Source organism: Protomyctophum parallelum, assembly GCF_964188405.1.
Source record: "Protomyctophum parallelum genome assembly, chromosome: 1".
NCBI classification, from domain to species: domain Eukaryota; kingdom Metazoa; phylum Chordata; class Actinopteri; order Myctophiformes; family Myctophidae; genus Protomyctophum; species Protomyctophum parallelum.
Genome location: NC_139697.1, coordinates 41,942,399 through 41,961,113, shown reverse-complemented (window position 1 = coordinate 41,961,113; position 18,715 = coordinate 41,942,399). Strand labels below are relative to the sequence as shown.

General features: G+C 45.3%; 2 protein-coding genes across 12 annotated transcripts in view; both read right to left on the bottom strand.

Annotated features, from left to right (window-relative positions):
* Nucleotides 1-18,715, bottom strand: part of macf1a (microtubule actin crosslinking factor 1a) — a 266,103-nt gene that overhangs the window by 143,264 nt on the left and 104,124 nt on the right. For 9 of the 11 annotated variants that reach the window (XM_083785940.1, XM_083785948.1, XM_083785944.1 and 6 more), the window contains 3 exons: nucleotides 18,006-18,107; nucleotides 16,080-16,157; nucleotides 13,955-14,047 (listed from right to left, as the gene is read on the bottom strand). In XM_083785940.1, the coding sequence (XP_083642066.1) occupies nucleotides 13,955-14,047; nucleotides 16,080-16,157; nucleotides 18,006-18,107 (273 nt within the window). The remainder of the gene's footprint in view (nucleotides 1-13,954; nucleotides 14,048-16,079; nucleotides 16,158-18,005; nucleotides 18,108-18,715) is intronic. The other 2 variants (XM_083785946.1, XM_083785942.1) reach the window with 1 other exon arrangement.
* Nucleotides 916-4,540, bottom strand: LOC310868990 (uncharacterized protein; the record flags this gene model as incomplete). Its single annotated transcript, XM_083779531.1, has 2 exons — nucleotides 916-927; nucleotides 3,338-4,540. The coding sequence occupies 2 exons, from the start codon at nucleotides 4,538-4,540 to the stop codon at nucleotides 916-918; spliced, it is 1,215 nt and encodes a 404-aa protein (XP_083635657.1).

Sequence of the window (18,715 nt, the reverse complement as noted above, 5' to 3'; positions counted from 1 at the left end):
TGTGTGTGTGTGTGTGTGTGTGTGTGTGTGTGTCCATATCTCTGTCTCCTCCTTAGTATCTCTGTCACGGGCAGTATGAGCTTCCTAGCTGTAGAGATAATTAGAGGCGAGGTCATACCATATAAGACGCAGAGTCCTATATAGTCTGGCACAGTTCCCCGAGATCGTGACTGTCCAGCCTACACACCACGGCAGGCCCCAATGCCCATATGGCCTGACAGGATACATGCAGGATGCAACTAACTGCCTATAAATGGATCACTGGCTATGGGGCTGCTATAGCTGCTGCTGTGTGGTTTCAGTAGAAATGTATGAGCGAGCAGCATCCCTCGCCAGACTGGATTTCCTTAGCGCTGTGCGTGTGCGTGCATTGTACCTCGTTCTTCATGCTAATGCTAATGATGATGGAGTATCACCAGTAAACCCCAGGAACCAGCCAAACATCCATTACTATATAGTAGCTTCTAACCTCACCTTCAGTTGATAGCTTCTCTTCAACAATGTAATGTTGCGATAGGCTAGCATACTACTGTATACAGAAAAACATATACCTGCAGAGATAGTCAGACCAAGTCACTGAGATACTTAGTAACACACATTCACTTCATTCATCTGGTAGAATATGCAGGAATTTGGTAATATTGTGACATTTATGAAGCTATAGTAACACACTTAAGCTCTTGGTTCAAGTTCAAAGTGGAAACGCCTCAGTATAGTCTTAGTTCGGGTCAGTACATTAAAGCAAAGAGACTACTGTATGTCATTTCGCAGAGCCACGTGCGCTCTGGCTCACACACTAGACATTGCACAGAAGAAACCACCAGCTATGCAAGGACATCAAACATACTAATTTGCAGCCAGACCGAATGAGTGATTATGGGATACACAGACAAAAGATGTGGACTCCCTCACGATTCACATGTCAGCCTGAGACAATAAGGGGACAAATATGTCCCTAAAGACTGTCATCAAACCGTCCACTGTAGCACATACTATCATTGACTGGCTGAACTGAATAAAAGAAATGCATTTAACCTCTTTAAGCCCAATATATACTTCATCATACGACGAAAAGCAAGCTACAAGCTCACATGTCGCATTGCGTTGTGCTGTGTGAGATTGTAGATCGGCTATTTTCACTATTTTAGAACGAAATAGATGCACTAGCTGCCCTCTCCCCCCTCCCTCCCCAGCTCAGGGGATGAAGCTACGCCTTTTAGAAACATCCCCTTTGAAGTCATTGCAGGAGAAAAAGAGAGGGAGGGTGTGAGGAGACGATAACAGAAAATGGAGGATATGCCGGTGGGGGGTACAAAGAATAGAGGGGAGATTAAAGCGATGAACAGATGGATGTACAGAATACTTCAGGAGTGAAGGAGCGTGGGATTGTTATCTGAACAAAACACAGCCACAAATGACATTTCCTTGTCACTGCACTTTGCACCCTGGCGTTCAGCTGAGATTCTTAACTTATATTTCATTCTGACTCATTTGCATTTTCATCTTAGCTCTTTTGCATACTGTCGAGGGAAGCATAAAAGACTACAAGAATTTCAATTACTGCGATGTTGCAGTCAGCTGTGCTACATTTGCATACGTATGAATGACCAATGAGCACCTTGAACCATAATTGTAACTAACATGGCATTCGACTGAGATGAACTATTTTTAAATTGTTGCATTTGGAGGAGCTTGGTATGAATGGTATATGTACTGTACTGTACTACACTCTACATACAGTAGTACTATTGGACTCTCCAATCCATATCAGAAATGAAACCAGCAACCACTAGATATTCCTGACCGCCTTTACCTGCCTGTCAACACAGCTGTCAAGAGTGATAGATGGTAGGATGGACAGATTCATAGATGGATGGATGGATTGGTTGATCTATCATAGATAGATGGATGGGTCGATGCATTTCAGATTTAGCAGATTTTAGTCTGTCTGAGATCCCCTTGAGACTCAACACACCAGCCATACCGTTGATGAATGCGCATTTCAAATCCCTAATTATTCAAATGAGGTTCTTCACTGTACACACACATCCATCTCACACACACACACACACCCTGCCTGACATGCAGATACATCGCACACACACCCTGCCTGACATGCAGATACAACACACACACACACACACACCCTGCCTGACATGCAGATACAACACACACACACACACACAACTTTCTCATGACTGACGTGCGCACTGCTACCCGGTGCAAACACTCCTTCATGAGGGTTTCTGTGATAAGTACAGAAACGTATGGCTCAGTGCGTGTGCATGTTATTATGTGCCCTTGCTTTCACATGACTCAGCACCTAGCGTAAATGATACATAAAACAGTAATGGAAGCTGACATGACGTCACATTCTGTACTGCATAGCACTATGGTTCTGTACTGTAGGAACTCTCCGACACACACACTGACAGATGGTGTTGCTGTCCGCATAAAGTGATGGCGCCTTGCATTACTATCACAGTGGCTCCTGTGTAACCGGTTTCAAATGTTAGCTAAGGGGCAAGAGATGAGCCTTGACTTAAAGGCCGTCTCTCTCACTCCTGTGGCTGGCAGATAAATGTGAAATAGGGCTATGGAAGTCATCTGGGAGGGAAATAACGAGTAATAGAGAGAGAGAGAGAGAGAGAGAGAGAGAGAGAGAGAGAGAGAGAGAGAGAGAGAGAGAGAGAAAGAGAGAGAGAGAGAGAGAGAGAGAGAGAAAAGGTGGGTTGAAATAGGGGGCAGAGAAAGGGAGGGAGGGTGAAGATATTGAGAGAAATAATAAATGGAGGTAGGTACGTAGGTAGCAAGGAAGGAAGGAATTGAGGGAAAATGAAGGTACGGAGGCACAAGAAGAGCAGTGGATGTGGGAGGAAAGGAAGAGAGGAAGTACGCAAGAGAGCAGAGAGGGCTGGGAGGGAGATAGGAGCCAAGTAAATGGAGCAAGAGAGAGAGAGAGACAGATAAACAGAGATGGAGTCCTGTGTTGTGTTGATTAGGCTCAGGGGACAGCAGCAGGAAGGATGGAGAGAGAGAGAGAGAGACACGCAGGGTGCCTTCTGCAGGGCTGATAACAGGCTGCACACACACACACACACACCATTAGTGTAGATACGATGTGTATAAAAACTAAACTGCAAAGACCTTCCTAAGTTCCTACACACCTAACTGCATTCATATACGTACTGTATGCTTAGGTAAATTAAGCACCCGGAGAGCCATTTCGAGAGAGACTGAAAGGAGGGAGGACAAAGGAGAGAGAGAGAGAGAGGGGGAGAGAGAGAGAGAGAGAGAGAGGGAGAGAGACACAGAGGGAGAGCGAGAGAGACCAGACCTGCGGCAGGTGTCTCACAGGTGCGAGTTGTTGCGGTGACAGGGGGCTCTCTATAGTGGAGTCCACTCTCTCTGAGGAACTGCTGGTCAACCCTCCCCAGTCAGTCTGACTGGGAGTGGTGCCCGCCGTCTCTGGGGAGGTCAGCAGCAGGTCGCTGCCATAACCCGACTCCAGCAAGGCGGGCCCCGGTACCGTCCGGGCCGCCGCGTCCAGGCCATTCCCCACTGCCACCGCGGTTTCGTGACTTCCCCTTAGGTTAAAGGACACCGGGGTACTGCGTGCGCCGGCGTCCATTTTGGCTTGCCTGCTGTCCTCCTCGGAGAGCCGGACTTTGAGGACGTTGCCGGTGACGGGCGACAGGGCGGGGGGCTGGGCGTTTACGTCCACGTCGCTGTCGCTCTCTCCTCTGCACGCCAGGGAGCCGAAGTCGCTGGGGTACACCGTCCGCACCACACACAGTTTACCATCCACCTCGCGGATGTGGACCACCCCTTTGTTGTCCCGGTGCGGAGGGGCACTTGCCTCCTCTAATGTCCCCTCTGTCCCTCCTCTGCCCCCCGCTTTTTTCACCCTCACTCCGTCCTCTCTTTGCGCCGCCTCTTGTGGGCCCTGCCCCTTTTTCTCCTTCTTCGCTCGGAGAATCCAGGGTTTCTCCACGACACCCTGGACCTTCTCCGTGACCCGGCAGACCCTCCCCCCACCCGGGGTGGTGCTGCCTGGGGCCCCGGACTGAGGGGTGACGGTGCTGGTTTGGCCGGGGAGGCGGGAAATGTCGACGGTAGCACTGACTGTATCCTCCTCCCCCGGGAGGCAGAAGACCCCCCGCCAGGCCGGGCTGGGTTTGGGGGAAGCCTCGAGAGTCCTGCTGCCTATGCGGATGCCCATACCGGGGGCCATGGAGTCCAGGGCACTGGAATTAATGGGCAGCAGAAGTTTGGAATGACCTGACTGAGTGTCGGCCAGCTTGGCTCCAGCTGCTGTTCCCACGGCGGTCACCTTCTCCTCTTCCTCCTCGTCCTCATCCCTTTCTTCAGGTTCCTGGCTCCTCAGTGGTTCACTCTCCTCCTGCTCGCCCCTATCTTTTTTGTTCTTCTTCCCTCTGCGCTTCCTTTTGAAGCGAAGGCACCTTTTTGGTGAAAGGGGCGGGGCTCCAGTGTGCCCCGTCTCTCGGGGAGGTCTGACGCAACCCATAGAAGAGCCCATGTCTCTGACTGACCTGGAGAGAAAGTGAGGGTCTGATTCAAAGCTAAAGTAACCGACACAAAGTATTGGCCAGTAAATCCATCAGAAAAGGCAATGCAAGGTTTGTTGTTGATGTGTGAAGTCTATTCCAGGCGTGGAAGCAGGCCGTTTTTTTCTTTATCTCTATCCAACACGAGACCGAAGTTCAATGGAAATATTCAGATAGGCTGGCGAATGACCGACAGGTCCTGTATTAATGTGACAACAAGTACAGTACGATGTTAGTGATATCCACTTGAGCTCCAGTTTCAGTGACAGCTTTGCAGATGAAAACAGAAGCTTGAAAGATACTAGGAATAAGCTGCCACAGAGCGAAAGCGAGAGAGAGAGAGAGAGGGGGAGGACTTTTATTTTGATGAGGCAGTTACTGGTTGAATCTCTGGCCAGGTTGCTGCAGGCTTGCGTGTCACAGCTCCTCTGCTCTCTGTCCTGTGCTCCACCCTCCCTCTCTCTCTCTCTGGCTCTGTTGTCTCTGCCTCACACAAGCAGTGCAGCAGCCCTACTCTCACTGTCCCAGGGTATTGCAGTTGTGTGCGTCTTGTGTGTAGATGTCTGTATGTGTATGTGTGTTTGTGTGTGTGTACTGTATGTATAGAATGCTGGCTGCTTTCCTCTCACAGACAACTTACTCCCAGGAGGCTCGTGGCGTTTGATTCAAGGACACAGGGACTCACCGGTAAGTCAGCAAGTCACGTGACAGAAGAAAATTAATCTTGGCTTGGGTGAGGTGAGGTGGATGATTCATCACGAGGGTTTCTGGCAAGTGAATTGTCATCGTCACTAAGTCAATGTGTCTGTGAAGTGTGTGTGTGTGTGTGTGTGTGTGTGTGTGTGTGTGTGTGTGTGTGTGTGTGTGTGAGAAAGTATGTTCTGGGAGGGAGACAGAGAACGCACGCAAAAGCAACACCGTCCAGTCTTATTCAGCTCATTAGCGAGACATGGGCTATTTCACACACAGACTGCAAGGGGTGTCTGACAGGTGTGCACATGTGTGTGTGTGTACGTGGGCGGCAGGATATCCGGCAAGGTAATGGAATCGATAGTGGCTCCGTCTCCATTCAAACCACGGCGACAATTGTAATTCCTCCGAAAATTGTGAGAAGGGAGCTCAGCAGCAGCTACGTTGCCAACACAACACACGCTTTGCACATGCCCACACACTACATTACGCAATACACACAGATCCATTACACGCATGCACAGCACACACTAGACTACACACACACTCTCTCTCACACAGATTTATGTGCGCAACTTAGTCAATGAGCATTCTGGCCACACATTGAGAAAAACAACAACAACGTCGGCAATTATTCCACCGGCTCACCACGAGCTAACAAAATGTGTTTGTGGTCCCAAATGTCACCGTCATTCCAGGGGTGTTCCCTAACGGCACTCAAATTTAGTATCCATCCATCTGCATCAATTATTGATGATCCCCCACTTCTGAGGCAATGTTATTGCAGTGTTAAGAGAGTCAAGTATGATCCCACTAGAGAGTAGACACATATCCACGACAGAGGCCAGATATTATCCAATAGTGCTGCTGAAGGCTTGCATCTTGTTGTGGTGCTACAGCAGGTCGTAGTAGTAAGTATCGCTGACGATGGATGTCAATATCTCTCGTAGTAGTGAGGTGCTCTTGTTCTGCCGAGACAGCAGGCTGGGCCTGTCCAGATTGGTCGTGGTTGTGGGAAGGATAGTGTGCCGTCAGCCAATGCTGCGACTGCTTGCCAGAGAGTCAGCCAACCGCCAGAAGAGTCCCAATCAAACTCTTGCCCCGAGCTGTGTACCTGCTTTTCCTGTTCATTAAACAGATACTTCTCGGGATGTGTCAAACCTTGGGAAACTCTGTCTTGTATGCCTGTGCACGTGTTCTCCACCAGGGCACTGTGCTTGATATTGCATCGGAAGGCTGTGGAATCCTCTCGAGATAGAAGATCAAAGTTAAATCAAGAGTCAGATCCGCTGGCATCCAGTTCCCAGAATGACAGAAAGAGAGGAGACGGTGATTAAAGATGATAAACCACGATCCTCAAAATGGCTCCATACAAAGAAATATATATTTTGTGATCAAGCACCATCATGGGATGAAAGGACAGCGCCTGTCTGGTGTTTCAATATCTGTCTCTTGGTAATACTTTAGTCTGTATCCATCTCAGACAAGCTCCACCTAAAACTCCCCAGACAGCGTGGCATCTCTCCTTGGATACTGGTGCTGAGATTCACCCCTTCGGTGACAGTTCGTACTGCCTGAGGGAGTGAAGGGGACAGCTGGGAAGTGTAGTCCTGTACTGTCAAGTCATAGACACTCCTCTCTTGTCGATCTCTCTCTGTCGGCCGTTCATTCAGACTCCAGCTCTCCCGCAGCTGGTGCAGTGCGACGATGCAACTGTCCTAGAGAATGGAAGCCACAGTTTGCAGAGGGTATACATAATCCCACACAGACAGGACACAAAAAAGGACACAGGGACACAGAAAAGCAGCAGGCGGGAGAGGAAGAAAAAGAGGACAATCCCAAAGTGACTCCCTTCCTTCTCTCGTTTGCTCTCCTTGCTCCACACTCTCTCTTAATAGATCCTCAGGTCTGCTGGATCTAATTAGAGAGAGGCATCTGGGGCAGGAGCTGTGGCTGGATGCAATGCTCTGTCTGTCTGGAGGTTCAGGGAGAGAAGGGGAGTTTGGAAGCCGCTAAAGGGAAGCAGGCATGAGATCTAGTGTCCAGGTAAGGATCCGGATGATGGGAGAGAGATCTGTGGTCAAGGCTGGTGGCACTGGATCAGAGCCAGCTGGGATCAGTGTCCAGTGAAGGGCAGTGCTCGAGTCCTTGGGTGATCCTATGAATCGGTCTGCATGCATGCAGACTACAGAGCAGCGAAGAGGCAAGCTACAGGCGGGCTGGGTTCAGCGAGTTCACACCCCACGGAGTCATAGAAGGCAAAGGCAGGGATGGAGAATGGAGGAGGAGAAAAGACAGGAAGGCGACGGGGTGGTTCCATTTAGAAGCGGAGAACTGGGCTCCGTAAAAGCAGGGATGGACTGATCCGATTGATACGCTCTTCCCTGGCGAGACACAAAAAGTGTGTGTACAGTTTGTAAAAAAAAATAGAGCACAGTACGTAAGTGTGTTTTCTGAGCGCCTGCAAGGCTGGGCGGTCCCCTGATCAGCTGTGTGCAAGCCCTTCTGCATGTGCATGTGTGTGTGTGTGTGTGTGTGTGTGTGTGTGTGTGTGTAGTGAGGCCCGCAGATGAGGAGAAGCCAGGAGCTCCAGTGACAGCAGGAAGCCTGCACTCGTCTCTCCCTTGCTTGCCTGTCTTCCTGCGGTTTATCCCTCTGCCAGGCACCCGCACACAGAGAGAAAAGCTTTTATATCCCGTCGGCTGCAGCTTCACACTCTCTACTGCTCGATCTTTCTCGCTCTCTTCCACTCTCTCTCTCTCTCTCTCTGCCCTACCCCTCCCTCCTTCGCTCACCCTCCTCCTATCCGCTGCCTTGTTTCTGCTACCCCCTCCCTCGCACACTCACTCTCTTGGCTGCTTGTGAGCAGTTCTCTCTGCCTAACACAAGTACACACACACGCGTGCGCACATGCACACGCACACACACACACACACACACACACACACACACACACACACACACACACACACACACACACACGCCTTGCTGAAGGCAGGCATCTACGGTGATGGAGGGAGGGAAAGAAATGAGACTGTTGCATTTGTGTGCAATACTAACAGGAGGAAAAGGACATTGATGTCACTCCATCTGTCTGTCTGTCTGTCTGTCTGTCTGAACAACCACAGGTTATGAAGGGACAAATGGGGAAATTCAGAGAGAGCAAGTGATAAAGGGATTTTTGAGAGATTTGGAGTTGAAAAGACAAAGAATAAAATAGGAGGGGATGTATATACTGTAAGAAGAGAAAGGATGAGCGAGGGAAGGAATAAATTAAATAAATCTGTCTGTGTGTAAAGCACAACACACACACACACACAAGTCAGCAATGAAGGAATTTTCCAGGGGCATTTGTAGGCCAATACATCACACACATACAATATGTACTCTGTTGCACCATCAATCAGTTTCACACACCAGGGAGGGAAGTAGCAACATACAGCCAAAAATAGATCTTATACACATACAGTACAGTATATACTGTAGGTTTCCACCCACCCACCAGCACCGCATACATAGAGCTCTACAGTGTAGCTTCAATGGCAGAGCATGGTGCTGCCAGAGGTAGAGGCTCATATTCCACTGGGACATTAATGCTATAAGCCAGCGAGTCACAACCTATGGGCCACAATGGCATTGTACGTTGGCCCCGAAATCATTTGTCAAAACAATTATAATACAATATTAAAACTCTTTCAGCGCCACCAGGTGGTCACCAGTTTAGGCTCTGAGTGCCAATTCTCCCATTATAAAGAAAGAAATAATTTGTAATTATATTATGCATGTAATGTGCATGTCATCACCTGTACACCAGATTAGAGGAATTTTCAAAATATGGATGAAAATAAAAAAATATATATTTTTAAAGAATTGAATTCCCAAGGGAGAGACGTCTTGACGCCCGTGGCATCCATTACTTAATAGGCAATTAGACGTCTTGACGTTTTTGGCTACAAAACAGTTTTAATATAAGAAAAGTCACATCCGTGTGAAGTGAGGAGCGCTCTTATCATACATCATCATGGATAATCTTATACTGGCCAATCAGAATGCCTGTTGCCTGTGATCGGTTAGCGGATTTGCTCGTTTACATATGACGTACATTTTCCCTGCAATCTCAATGGCGTGTTTTTACGTCATATTTAGCGGAATTTTGACCTGAATTGCCCATTCATTGTCAATGGCAAATCTTGAGACATGTGGGGACAAAAGCTGTTTATAGAAGGGGCTAGCACCCCTTAAAAATAACATACAAAATATTGATAATCATAATGATAAATATCAATTAAAAGGTTGACTATGCTGGTTCCAGTGAGTGATCGGAACACGATTGATTGATCATTAAAATAGACTAGGCTCTGAAAATGCACGTGCCGGGTTAGGTGGTCAGATGGGTGGACCGGCATGAACGCTTTGGAGATTTTCAAGCCTGCCAGCCTTGCAGCCTTGCCCTGATCCAGAAAGGTTTGGGAACCAATCCAATCCACTGTATTTATAGAGCACGTTTAAAACAGCAGTGCCAAACAACTAAAGTGCCGCACACTTAGTAGCACAAATATGACATATTTGTTTTACTGAATATATTATACTAAAATCACACCCGTGTGAAGTGAGGGGCGCTCTTATCATCGTAGATCATCATGACATAACGTGTTTATGCAGCTCAGACACTATGACGTAAAATTCTCCATTCATTGTCAATGGGAATTTAATGTCTGTGTAGGACGAAAATAGCCAATTTGCTCAGACACAACAATTCTCCATGCATTGTCAATGGGAATTTAATGTTTTGTAAGACGAAAATCTATGCTAATAGCTGAATATACTGTAGGAGGGGCTAACACCCCTCAAAAAGTAAACCAATAAACAAACGCATTAAGGGTGCAACGCAGTTGCCTGATGGAAACTGCAACTCTCAGTCTAGAGATCATCGAAAGCCAAGGAGTACAAGTGAGTCATCAATATTTTGAGACGCTCTAACATGGGGTGAATTCGGTGGAATATCATTCCATAGTTTGGATGCTACAGCGGAAAATGATCCACCCTGGTCTTCAGGGAGTTTGTGGGAGTGACTGGTGGTCAGTATAACTCAAGACCTTTGTGGGGCGTTTGGGAGGTAAAAGCTCTAATATGTGCTATATACAGTATAGCCATTTATGCTATTAGGAGAAATACTACAGGTGCAGGGTGATTTGGTGTTATGTGTCCACCACATGGCACTATAAATGGGTATATAAATGGGGAAGCAATCTTCTCTCATTAACCAAAAGGGCACAGAAATCATACGCATGCACGTGCACTAACGAGGCACTAATCAGCTCCCCGAGGCTTTCTGCCTGCAAGCCAATATTAACTGGGGTATTGTCAGGCCCAGCATGCATTTATTAAAATACAATATGACTGGTTGGATTTTCACTCAATCGTACATCGTATTATACAGTAGATAATTAGTTTTTGTGGATACCACCATTTTTGAGTGGTGCAACCACTCCCTTACGGAGCTATGTGTGTGTGTGGGTGGGTGGGTGGCTGGCTGGCTGGGTGTCTGGGTGGGTATGAGCACGAAAACAGCATGGTTGTTTTTCACCACCTGTGCGCAACCTAACACACACAAAAACACACACGAACGTATTAACTGTATATGATGCTGTCGGGTGTGCCAGTACAGTACAGTAGAGGGTACAGTAGAGGGACCACCACATGGTAACTCTGTCATTTCTCTACCGTATCGGACGCAGGGCGGCTCCTGTGAGTCTGGATCCTGCTAATGCATGGTTAGTTTCGGGAGTACGGCGCCGATAGACAACCCCTTCAGCCAATCAGCGTAACAAAAAAACTGACGTCCTCTCCGGTCTGCAATCAGTGAACAACACTAGCCCGGAACACGGAACCTGATTGCGTCCAAAATCTGGACCCTGCTAATGCATGGTTGATTGGTGGGGCTAACAAAAAAGTGACGTCATCTCCAGTCTCCTCTAGAACCTAGTTTGGAAGAGTATGACATCACTCCTAGAACATTACTTAAGTTGTTAGTCCTAATGCACTCATTGTATGTATCATTATATCAAGTAGTATTTTGCTACTAAGTAGAGTAGCAAGTTTCTCTTTATTTCTTTATTATTATTATCTTATCGCTGCTAGCAGCTATATTGTAGCTTGTCTCTAGCAAAAAGGAAAAAAAACCTATTAAGGTCATGATATTCCAATATTCTCATTTAGATCCTGTACTTTCCTCAACACAACAGGAAATGGTGTATAATACGAACAATTTCAAAACACTGCAGAACACGAGATTTGATTTGATTTGCTGGGGATTAACGGCAACAATCACTGAACGTGTCTCTGAATGCGTCTCACTTGATCCAATTTACATTTCTGGGAAACCACTGTGTGACCAAAAATAAATGTATGGAGGAAAGAGTTTCAGACTGAGGAATGCTTTCAAAAGGAACCGAGAATAACCATCCATTACACGGCTCACATTTTGTCTGACATTCTTATTCCTTCTCAACATGCCTTCCATTAACTCACACAATGGTGGATTGAAGACTTTCTCCTCGGATGATTGTCAAACCTCAGCATATTAAGACTTAAGCGGGTGATGTGGATCATTCACCTTAAAACAAACTTGAAATAAACTTGCGTGTATGTATATATAAATGATTTTAGTACTACTGTATATGTACTTTAATATAGCAGGTGAATAGGTTTCACTGTAAGTTGCAGTTGTTACATAGTAATAATAGCACTGTCTGTGCTGGTTAAAAGGTTAAGCTATGCTATTCCTAAATTAGCACAAAGAGACAACAGACAGTGAGTCCACCTCTAGAATCAGGCCATGAAAGCAGTGATGGATTTCCTCTTCAAGGTTCTTACCAGGTCAGGAATCTACAGCAGATAACTGGTTTAGCCAATCACGGAAAGACACCGTTCAGTTAGAGGCGGGTCTAGTGATGGTGGTGGTGGTGGGGGGGGGGGGGGGGGGGGGTATAGGGAGAGCTTGGGATTTCCAATAAATCGTCTCAGCTGTTATATTGGGTTAGCTAGTGACACCTGGTGTCTAGGTGGAGCAATTACAATCTAGTTTATGGTCGCTTCGGCTTAGGGTACGTGTTGCATGTTGTTGCAAATTATTTGTGTCACTGTGTTGTGTGTTTTGACAGTTCTGCCGAACGTGCTAAAACCTCAGGGACAGAGAGGGGGATAAATATAGATTATGAGAGAGTAAGAGACTGACGGAGACAGTGGCAGAGGAAGAGCCACTATAATGGCTGCCCAGGCTTGCCTCCTCAATTCTGTTCCCAACTTGCTTAGTTGTTCTTCCCCCTCAAAATAGTCTCTTTTGGCAATTGTGATGATATATATATATTTTTTTTTAATGTTAAAAACATGTCACGACCCATTGTGAGGCTAATTTCATCATTATTATTTGTCCAGATTTTGGTGTGTGTAACCCAAATTTTGTCCTAACACAAACATTAAATACCACTGACAACACAAACGTAACACAACATAACGTAACGTAAATGCTTTGCGTAACACAAACATTGATGACGAGGACGCAAATTGTGATTGGCCGGAATGAGATGATGTATGATAAGAGCGCCCCTCACTTCACACGGGTGTGATTTTTTTATTGTGAGTTGACAGTTCTTGAAAGTATAAGGTTTAAGTGGAATTGATATTAATAATGTAATATACTGCTCAGCTCTATAGAATCTATCACAGACTATGCCTCTAACTTTCTCTAGCACTTGCTTTCCTCCTTGCCTGCTCTGTACCCCCTTCCTTCCTGCCCTCTCCCCTGTATTCACTTTATCTTTTTTCAATCAGTCTATAGCGTTCCTCTCTCACTGTTCTGCCGACTCATGCTGATTGAATTGGCTGCTGCAGTGTCATGTCCCCCCCCCCCCCCCACCACCCCTGTCTCCATGGCTACCGCCAGCCAGTGTCACCTTGCTAGGCTGGTGATGTCATCACCCAATCGGAGAGAACACCTCCCTCAAGTGGCCAATCACAGGAGCTACAGCTACACACTGACCCAATTACTGTACATCACACCGAACGAACATATTCTTTGACTGAAGAACGAAATGTATTTTTCGGCGTCACAGAAAAACACTCCTCTCCATTATGACGGACTGTCTTTTAAATAACCTTGTCTTGCCTTGTACACAGCACTAATAGGCATAGACAGGACCGGGTACATTCCTGTCCGTAGGCTTTAGTGAGAAGGGAAAATGGTGAAAATTGAGCCACATCAAAGCTCAGGCGAGGAACATTGGAGTTCACATATGTCCTTCACAAAATGTTCAGACATTAACTTGTGGGAATGTTCTTTTTTATAATGCAAAGTATAAATAAATAAATCCTGTAATGTTCATCAGAGCCAAGCTCATTTAGCCAACAAAAAATGTTCAGAGGAGGACTGTGCTAAAATCTTTCCAAAACATTTGTATTCAGAGTCAACAGCAGAACACTTCAATGCACACTTCAATGCACATGATCTCATATGAAGCAGACTGAGTGACTAATCACAACGTTAGAAATCACAGAACATCCTTCAGGTAAATAATGCAAGCATCCAAACAAGAATTCAATAATTCCACAATGTATCTTCCAAAATGTACATTTCAGTGACTGTATTCCAAGTCATAAGCCATAGGACAGCATGTGAGAGAAATGAATGCACAGACCTGGAAGTGAAGGATGATGGTCCAGATGAGACCCAACGTCAGCTTGGGGTTGCCGTCGGTGATGTCGTCGTTCCGGATGTTCACCAACTTGACCTGAAGATAAGGACCAGAAAATAGTTTTCAAAAACACAATTACAGTACATACGTAGGTTGCTGAAAATGTACAGTTACTCATAAAAACATCTGGGATGCTAGCTAAGACAACTTCAACTGCATTATACTAAATTTAGGCCAGTGTGACGCAGCGGAAATAGCAGATCTATAATCTGACAAATAATGGATTGTGATGGGATGCATTGTGAGCTTGTGACACCATCATACAATGAATGCATGACATCCATGACAGGCTGTTCTCTGAGTTCCAGGATAACCAGACTACTGCTAACCACTAGGCTGTATAATGAGACACCGCAAGGGGGGAAAGGCCAGCGCTGGTGCTGTCCCCTGTCTGAGAACCTAACGAGAAAGTCAGAGGCCAGAGTGAAAGAGAGGAGGAATTGAGTTTATGAGAGAATGAGAGAAAGCTCAAGAGACGGATTGAGTGACCGAGAGAAACTGACAGACAAGAGACGCAGTTTACGAGGGGGAGCAGTCTAACAGAATGAGGCACTAAATGTGACTGCGATAAAGGCGACACAGAGATGATGAAAGGGAGAGAAAGAGGAAGAGAAGATTTGAGAGCCACTGGCCTAGATCGTTTTAAAATGTCACACTGGTATCGAATCGGTTAGTGATCAATACGCAAGTTATAGGTATTGGAATTGATTCAATAACACAATGCGTCTTACAGAGTTTAAATTAGGTTTAGGCTCAGTACAGTGGTGTTGTGTCATTCATTCTGTAGTACCAATTTCTGACATTGCATACTTATGTGGAAAATCCAATAAACAAAGTTTAAAAAATGTAATAATATTTATACATATTTTCCTGACTGTCATTTAGGGCTGGGTGCAATAACCGCAATACCGCCATACCGCCGGTATGTAACGCATACCGCGGTATCGGGTTCATTACCGCGGTTAAAAAAAAAAAAAAAAAAAAAGATTTTTTTTTTTTTTTTTTTTTAATGATTTTTTTTTTTTTTTTTTTATGAAATGAAAAGTGTATCATAATAAACAGTGACGCTCAGTCAGTCTAATCATGCCAGCAACACAACAACACCAGAGGGAGTTCAAAAAACCATGTGCAACCCAGATTCGTCACAAACAAGGATTGATTGATTGATTGATTGATTAAAATATTTATTAACAGTTTGCAGAATTACACTACATTTCAAGCACAACTCAATACAAAGACTGTTAACTGTGAGTGGACACTTGTTTACAAGAGGGTCCACCTAAATTCATTTCACTCCTATGCCACAAAAATGTGGAACGCCCTACCAACTGTCATTAAGATGTAAATCCCACCCACCCCTTTCCCCCCTCACTGTATACGTTTTCCCCCTTTTTACCTCCTTTATGATGATTTCCTGTTTTTGGCTTTATAGAAGTGCATAGTGTACAAAATGATACGATGAATTGAAAATGGTGGACCCTCTTGTAAACAAGTGTAATGCTTTATGGCAGGGGTATTCAATTAGATTAGGCCTCCTATGTGACACAGACCGAGTAGAAAGAAACGTGCCATTTTATCATGACTATTAGTGAGGACCTATTATAATAGATAGGTTCAAAAGTGGTCCTTTAATGATTACCGTCATTATGGTAATCTCACAATTAATATCGCACACACCATACCTGTAACTTTTATTAGCCCTCTTATTATTCCCCCCCCCAAAAAAAAAGTTTTTTTTTTTTTTTTTTTTTTTTTTTTTTGGGGGGGGGGGCGGTCATAACCGCCATACCGGCGGTATGGGGGGCGGCAATAACCGCGGTAATAAAAATCCCATACCGCCCCAGCCCTACTGTCATTAACCAGTTGGTTTATCTGGTATTATACCTGATTATTTTGGGATTTTCCACAGGTGCTTTTTGCGTAATCATTTAGCATAACCTTTGACTGTACCATTAACTAACTTGTTAATGGTAGTAAGTATTCAATCAATCAAAGTTCAAACGTCATATGAACACATGTCATATTATTTTGAGAATTTTTTGTGTGATGCTATTGCAGAAGGTCTTACCTGTCTCTGTTTGAGGAAGTCCAAGGCTATCTGCACATTCTGCAGTCTGTGAAACCTCATGCGGCCCTTTTCCCTTGGCTAGAAAGGAAAAGGAAGAACAAGACAGATAATAAGAAATAATACCAATCGACAAAAAAGTTCAACGCACCAGGGTTAAGTGAGGCAAACAGCCAAAAAAGCAGCGATGAGTGTGTGTTTTCAGACAGAAGCCGCTTTCAATTCAAAGTGCCATCATGGGTGCTTGAAAATCAGCAGATGTAGTAACCAGGCGGTGTGTCCTGAAGGTGGCGCCGTCTTCAACTGTGTGGAGCCGGTTAAAGACGGGCCTTTAAAAGATGCACAACAACCACAAACCCAAGCTGGAGCATTCTGCAAACCAGGCTGCTCTTAGTTCAAACCATGCTGTTTTACATGGGGCAACGCACACACACACGCAATGTCTGTTTGCGACATCACACACACACACACACACACACACACACACACACACACACACACACACACACACACACACACACACACACACACACACACACACACACACACTCTCCAGGATGCAGGCAAGTGTATTCACACAAAGAAAGGCAATCTATGGTCAAATTGGATTTACACCTGTAAAATCCTCAGTGGTAATTTAACTCCACATTTGTTTTCCATTTGCAACATTGGGGATTTCACAGTGTAGTCCCACCACAATCCAGCAATAATCAGGCTGTGGAGCACTCAATTCAATTCAAAGGGCTCAACAGAGACAGAGAGAGGAGAGAAGGAGAGGAGAGAGAGATCACACCATGCGGAGACCAGGTGTGTGGGTGTGTCAGGGTAGACCTACTGTATGTACCACTAATGGCTTTGGGTTGTGTACTGTAGGAATATCTTGTTTGTAGAAAGCAACAAAGTGCTGTTGCGTTCTCAATTTTTGTTCTGCATTTACACAGAGATGCCAAAGTGATTGAAAACGTGTACATGCCAGGTGGCTAGGTGGCGGTGAGACTCGCTGCCTGATAGAACCACATGCATAGAACCACTTCCGTTCTGGTTCCTATCATAGCCGTTTGTTTACACCGATGTAATGGCATACGCGCCGTGAGCCGACGTGAGACATGATGTCACATGTTCAATATCAAGTGTAAAGTTGTTGTTAAAGGACTACACAGGTAGTCTGGCATTTTTAGTCCATCATTGACTACAAATCACAGTACATATTTGACATTACTGTCGACCAGTTTATTTGATTTTCAAGGAAGCCATTGGATTCCATTCGTCTCAGTACAGTATGAAAATCTACTTGCAGAAAGAGACTGAGATAGGAAATCCAACACATTGTGTACACTTCCTTTATTGTTCTATTTAAAATTTAAATGCATTTTCTTCTGTGGATTGATTTGAAAATTCACTGGAGAAAAGATTGATTGAATGCAAACGTCCATGACTTCTTAACCACATCGTGGGTACTGTAGTTTTTAATGACCATGGAAAAAACATAAACAAACACTAAATCTAAAAGTAAAGTCATTAAGGGGAAAACGGTCTATTCTGAATTGGAGCAGGAATGGCTGGATTGACACTGGAGCATTTAATAGGCTTACAGAAACTTAAAAAATGATCAACAGCAGGGTATGTAGGCCTATATGGACAGAGTTGTGATGATAATGTATTGACAATAAAGTATGGTCTATTATCAATACATGCACATATCCAGTGTTGGTGACTAGTAATGTCTGATAGCATTATCAGTGTGTGCAAAGTAATCTAAAATAATAATTGACAGGGTGTGGTGGTGTTGAAATCAATGACACAGCACTCTCATGCAATGTTCAGGTTTGGCACACGGGATGGGGGGAACCTTTAGGGACCTGTGACAAGACAGGAGTTTAAGAGTAAGTAGGGGTGATGGCTGTGGGGGGGAAGGGGTGTCAAACATACTGCCTGATCTCCTTCCTCCTCCTCATCCTCCCCTCCCAGCAAGATGAGAGGGGGGGCCCGCGACACACACACCCGCTTCAGCGAGGGGCCGCCCTTCAGTTGCTATTGCAACAAAATGGGGGGGGAAGGGAGTAGGGGGTGAGATGTAAAGATGAGTAGAGAAAGGGAGAGATAATATAATGTACATGAGAGTTTGTGCATGATGAGGGCAGAGGAGAGAGACAGACAGAGAGAGAGAAACAGATGAAAAAATAAGGAATTGGATGGATTAACAGTAACATAAAGTCACACATGTTTTAACCTACTCCTCTTCCCTGGAAAAAGACATGTCACTCACTCACTCGCTCACTCACACAAAGTTTATAGATGAGGGTTCACACTAGCAACAGTATCAGAACAGCAGTGTGTCCATTGGTGTGTGTGTGTGTGTGTGTGTGTGTGTGTGTGTGTGTGTGTGTGTGTGTGTGTGTGTGTGTGTTCATGTCTTATCACGCCTCAGCCTTGGATCAAGACTGTGATAGATATTATTTTATCGACTGACATTTCTGACGGGCAGTTCAAATATGATTATTTTGGGGGATCATGGTCTGAAAATGATGAGAACCACTGCACTAGTGCAAAAATAACAGATCTACAAGCTCGAATTGCAATGCCTAAACATTTTGATCTGCTATTTGTTATACGTAGGCCAAGGTGAAATATTTACGGTA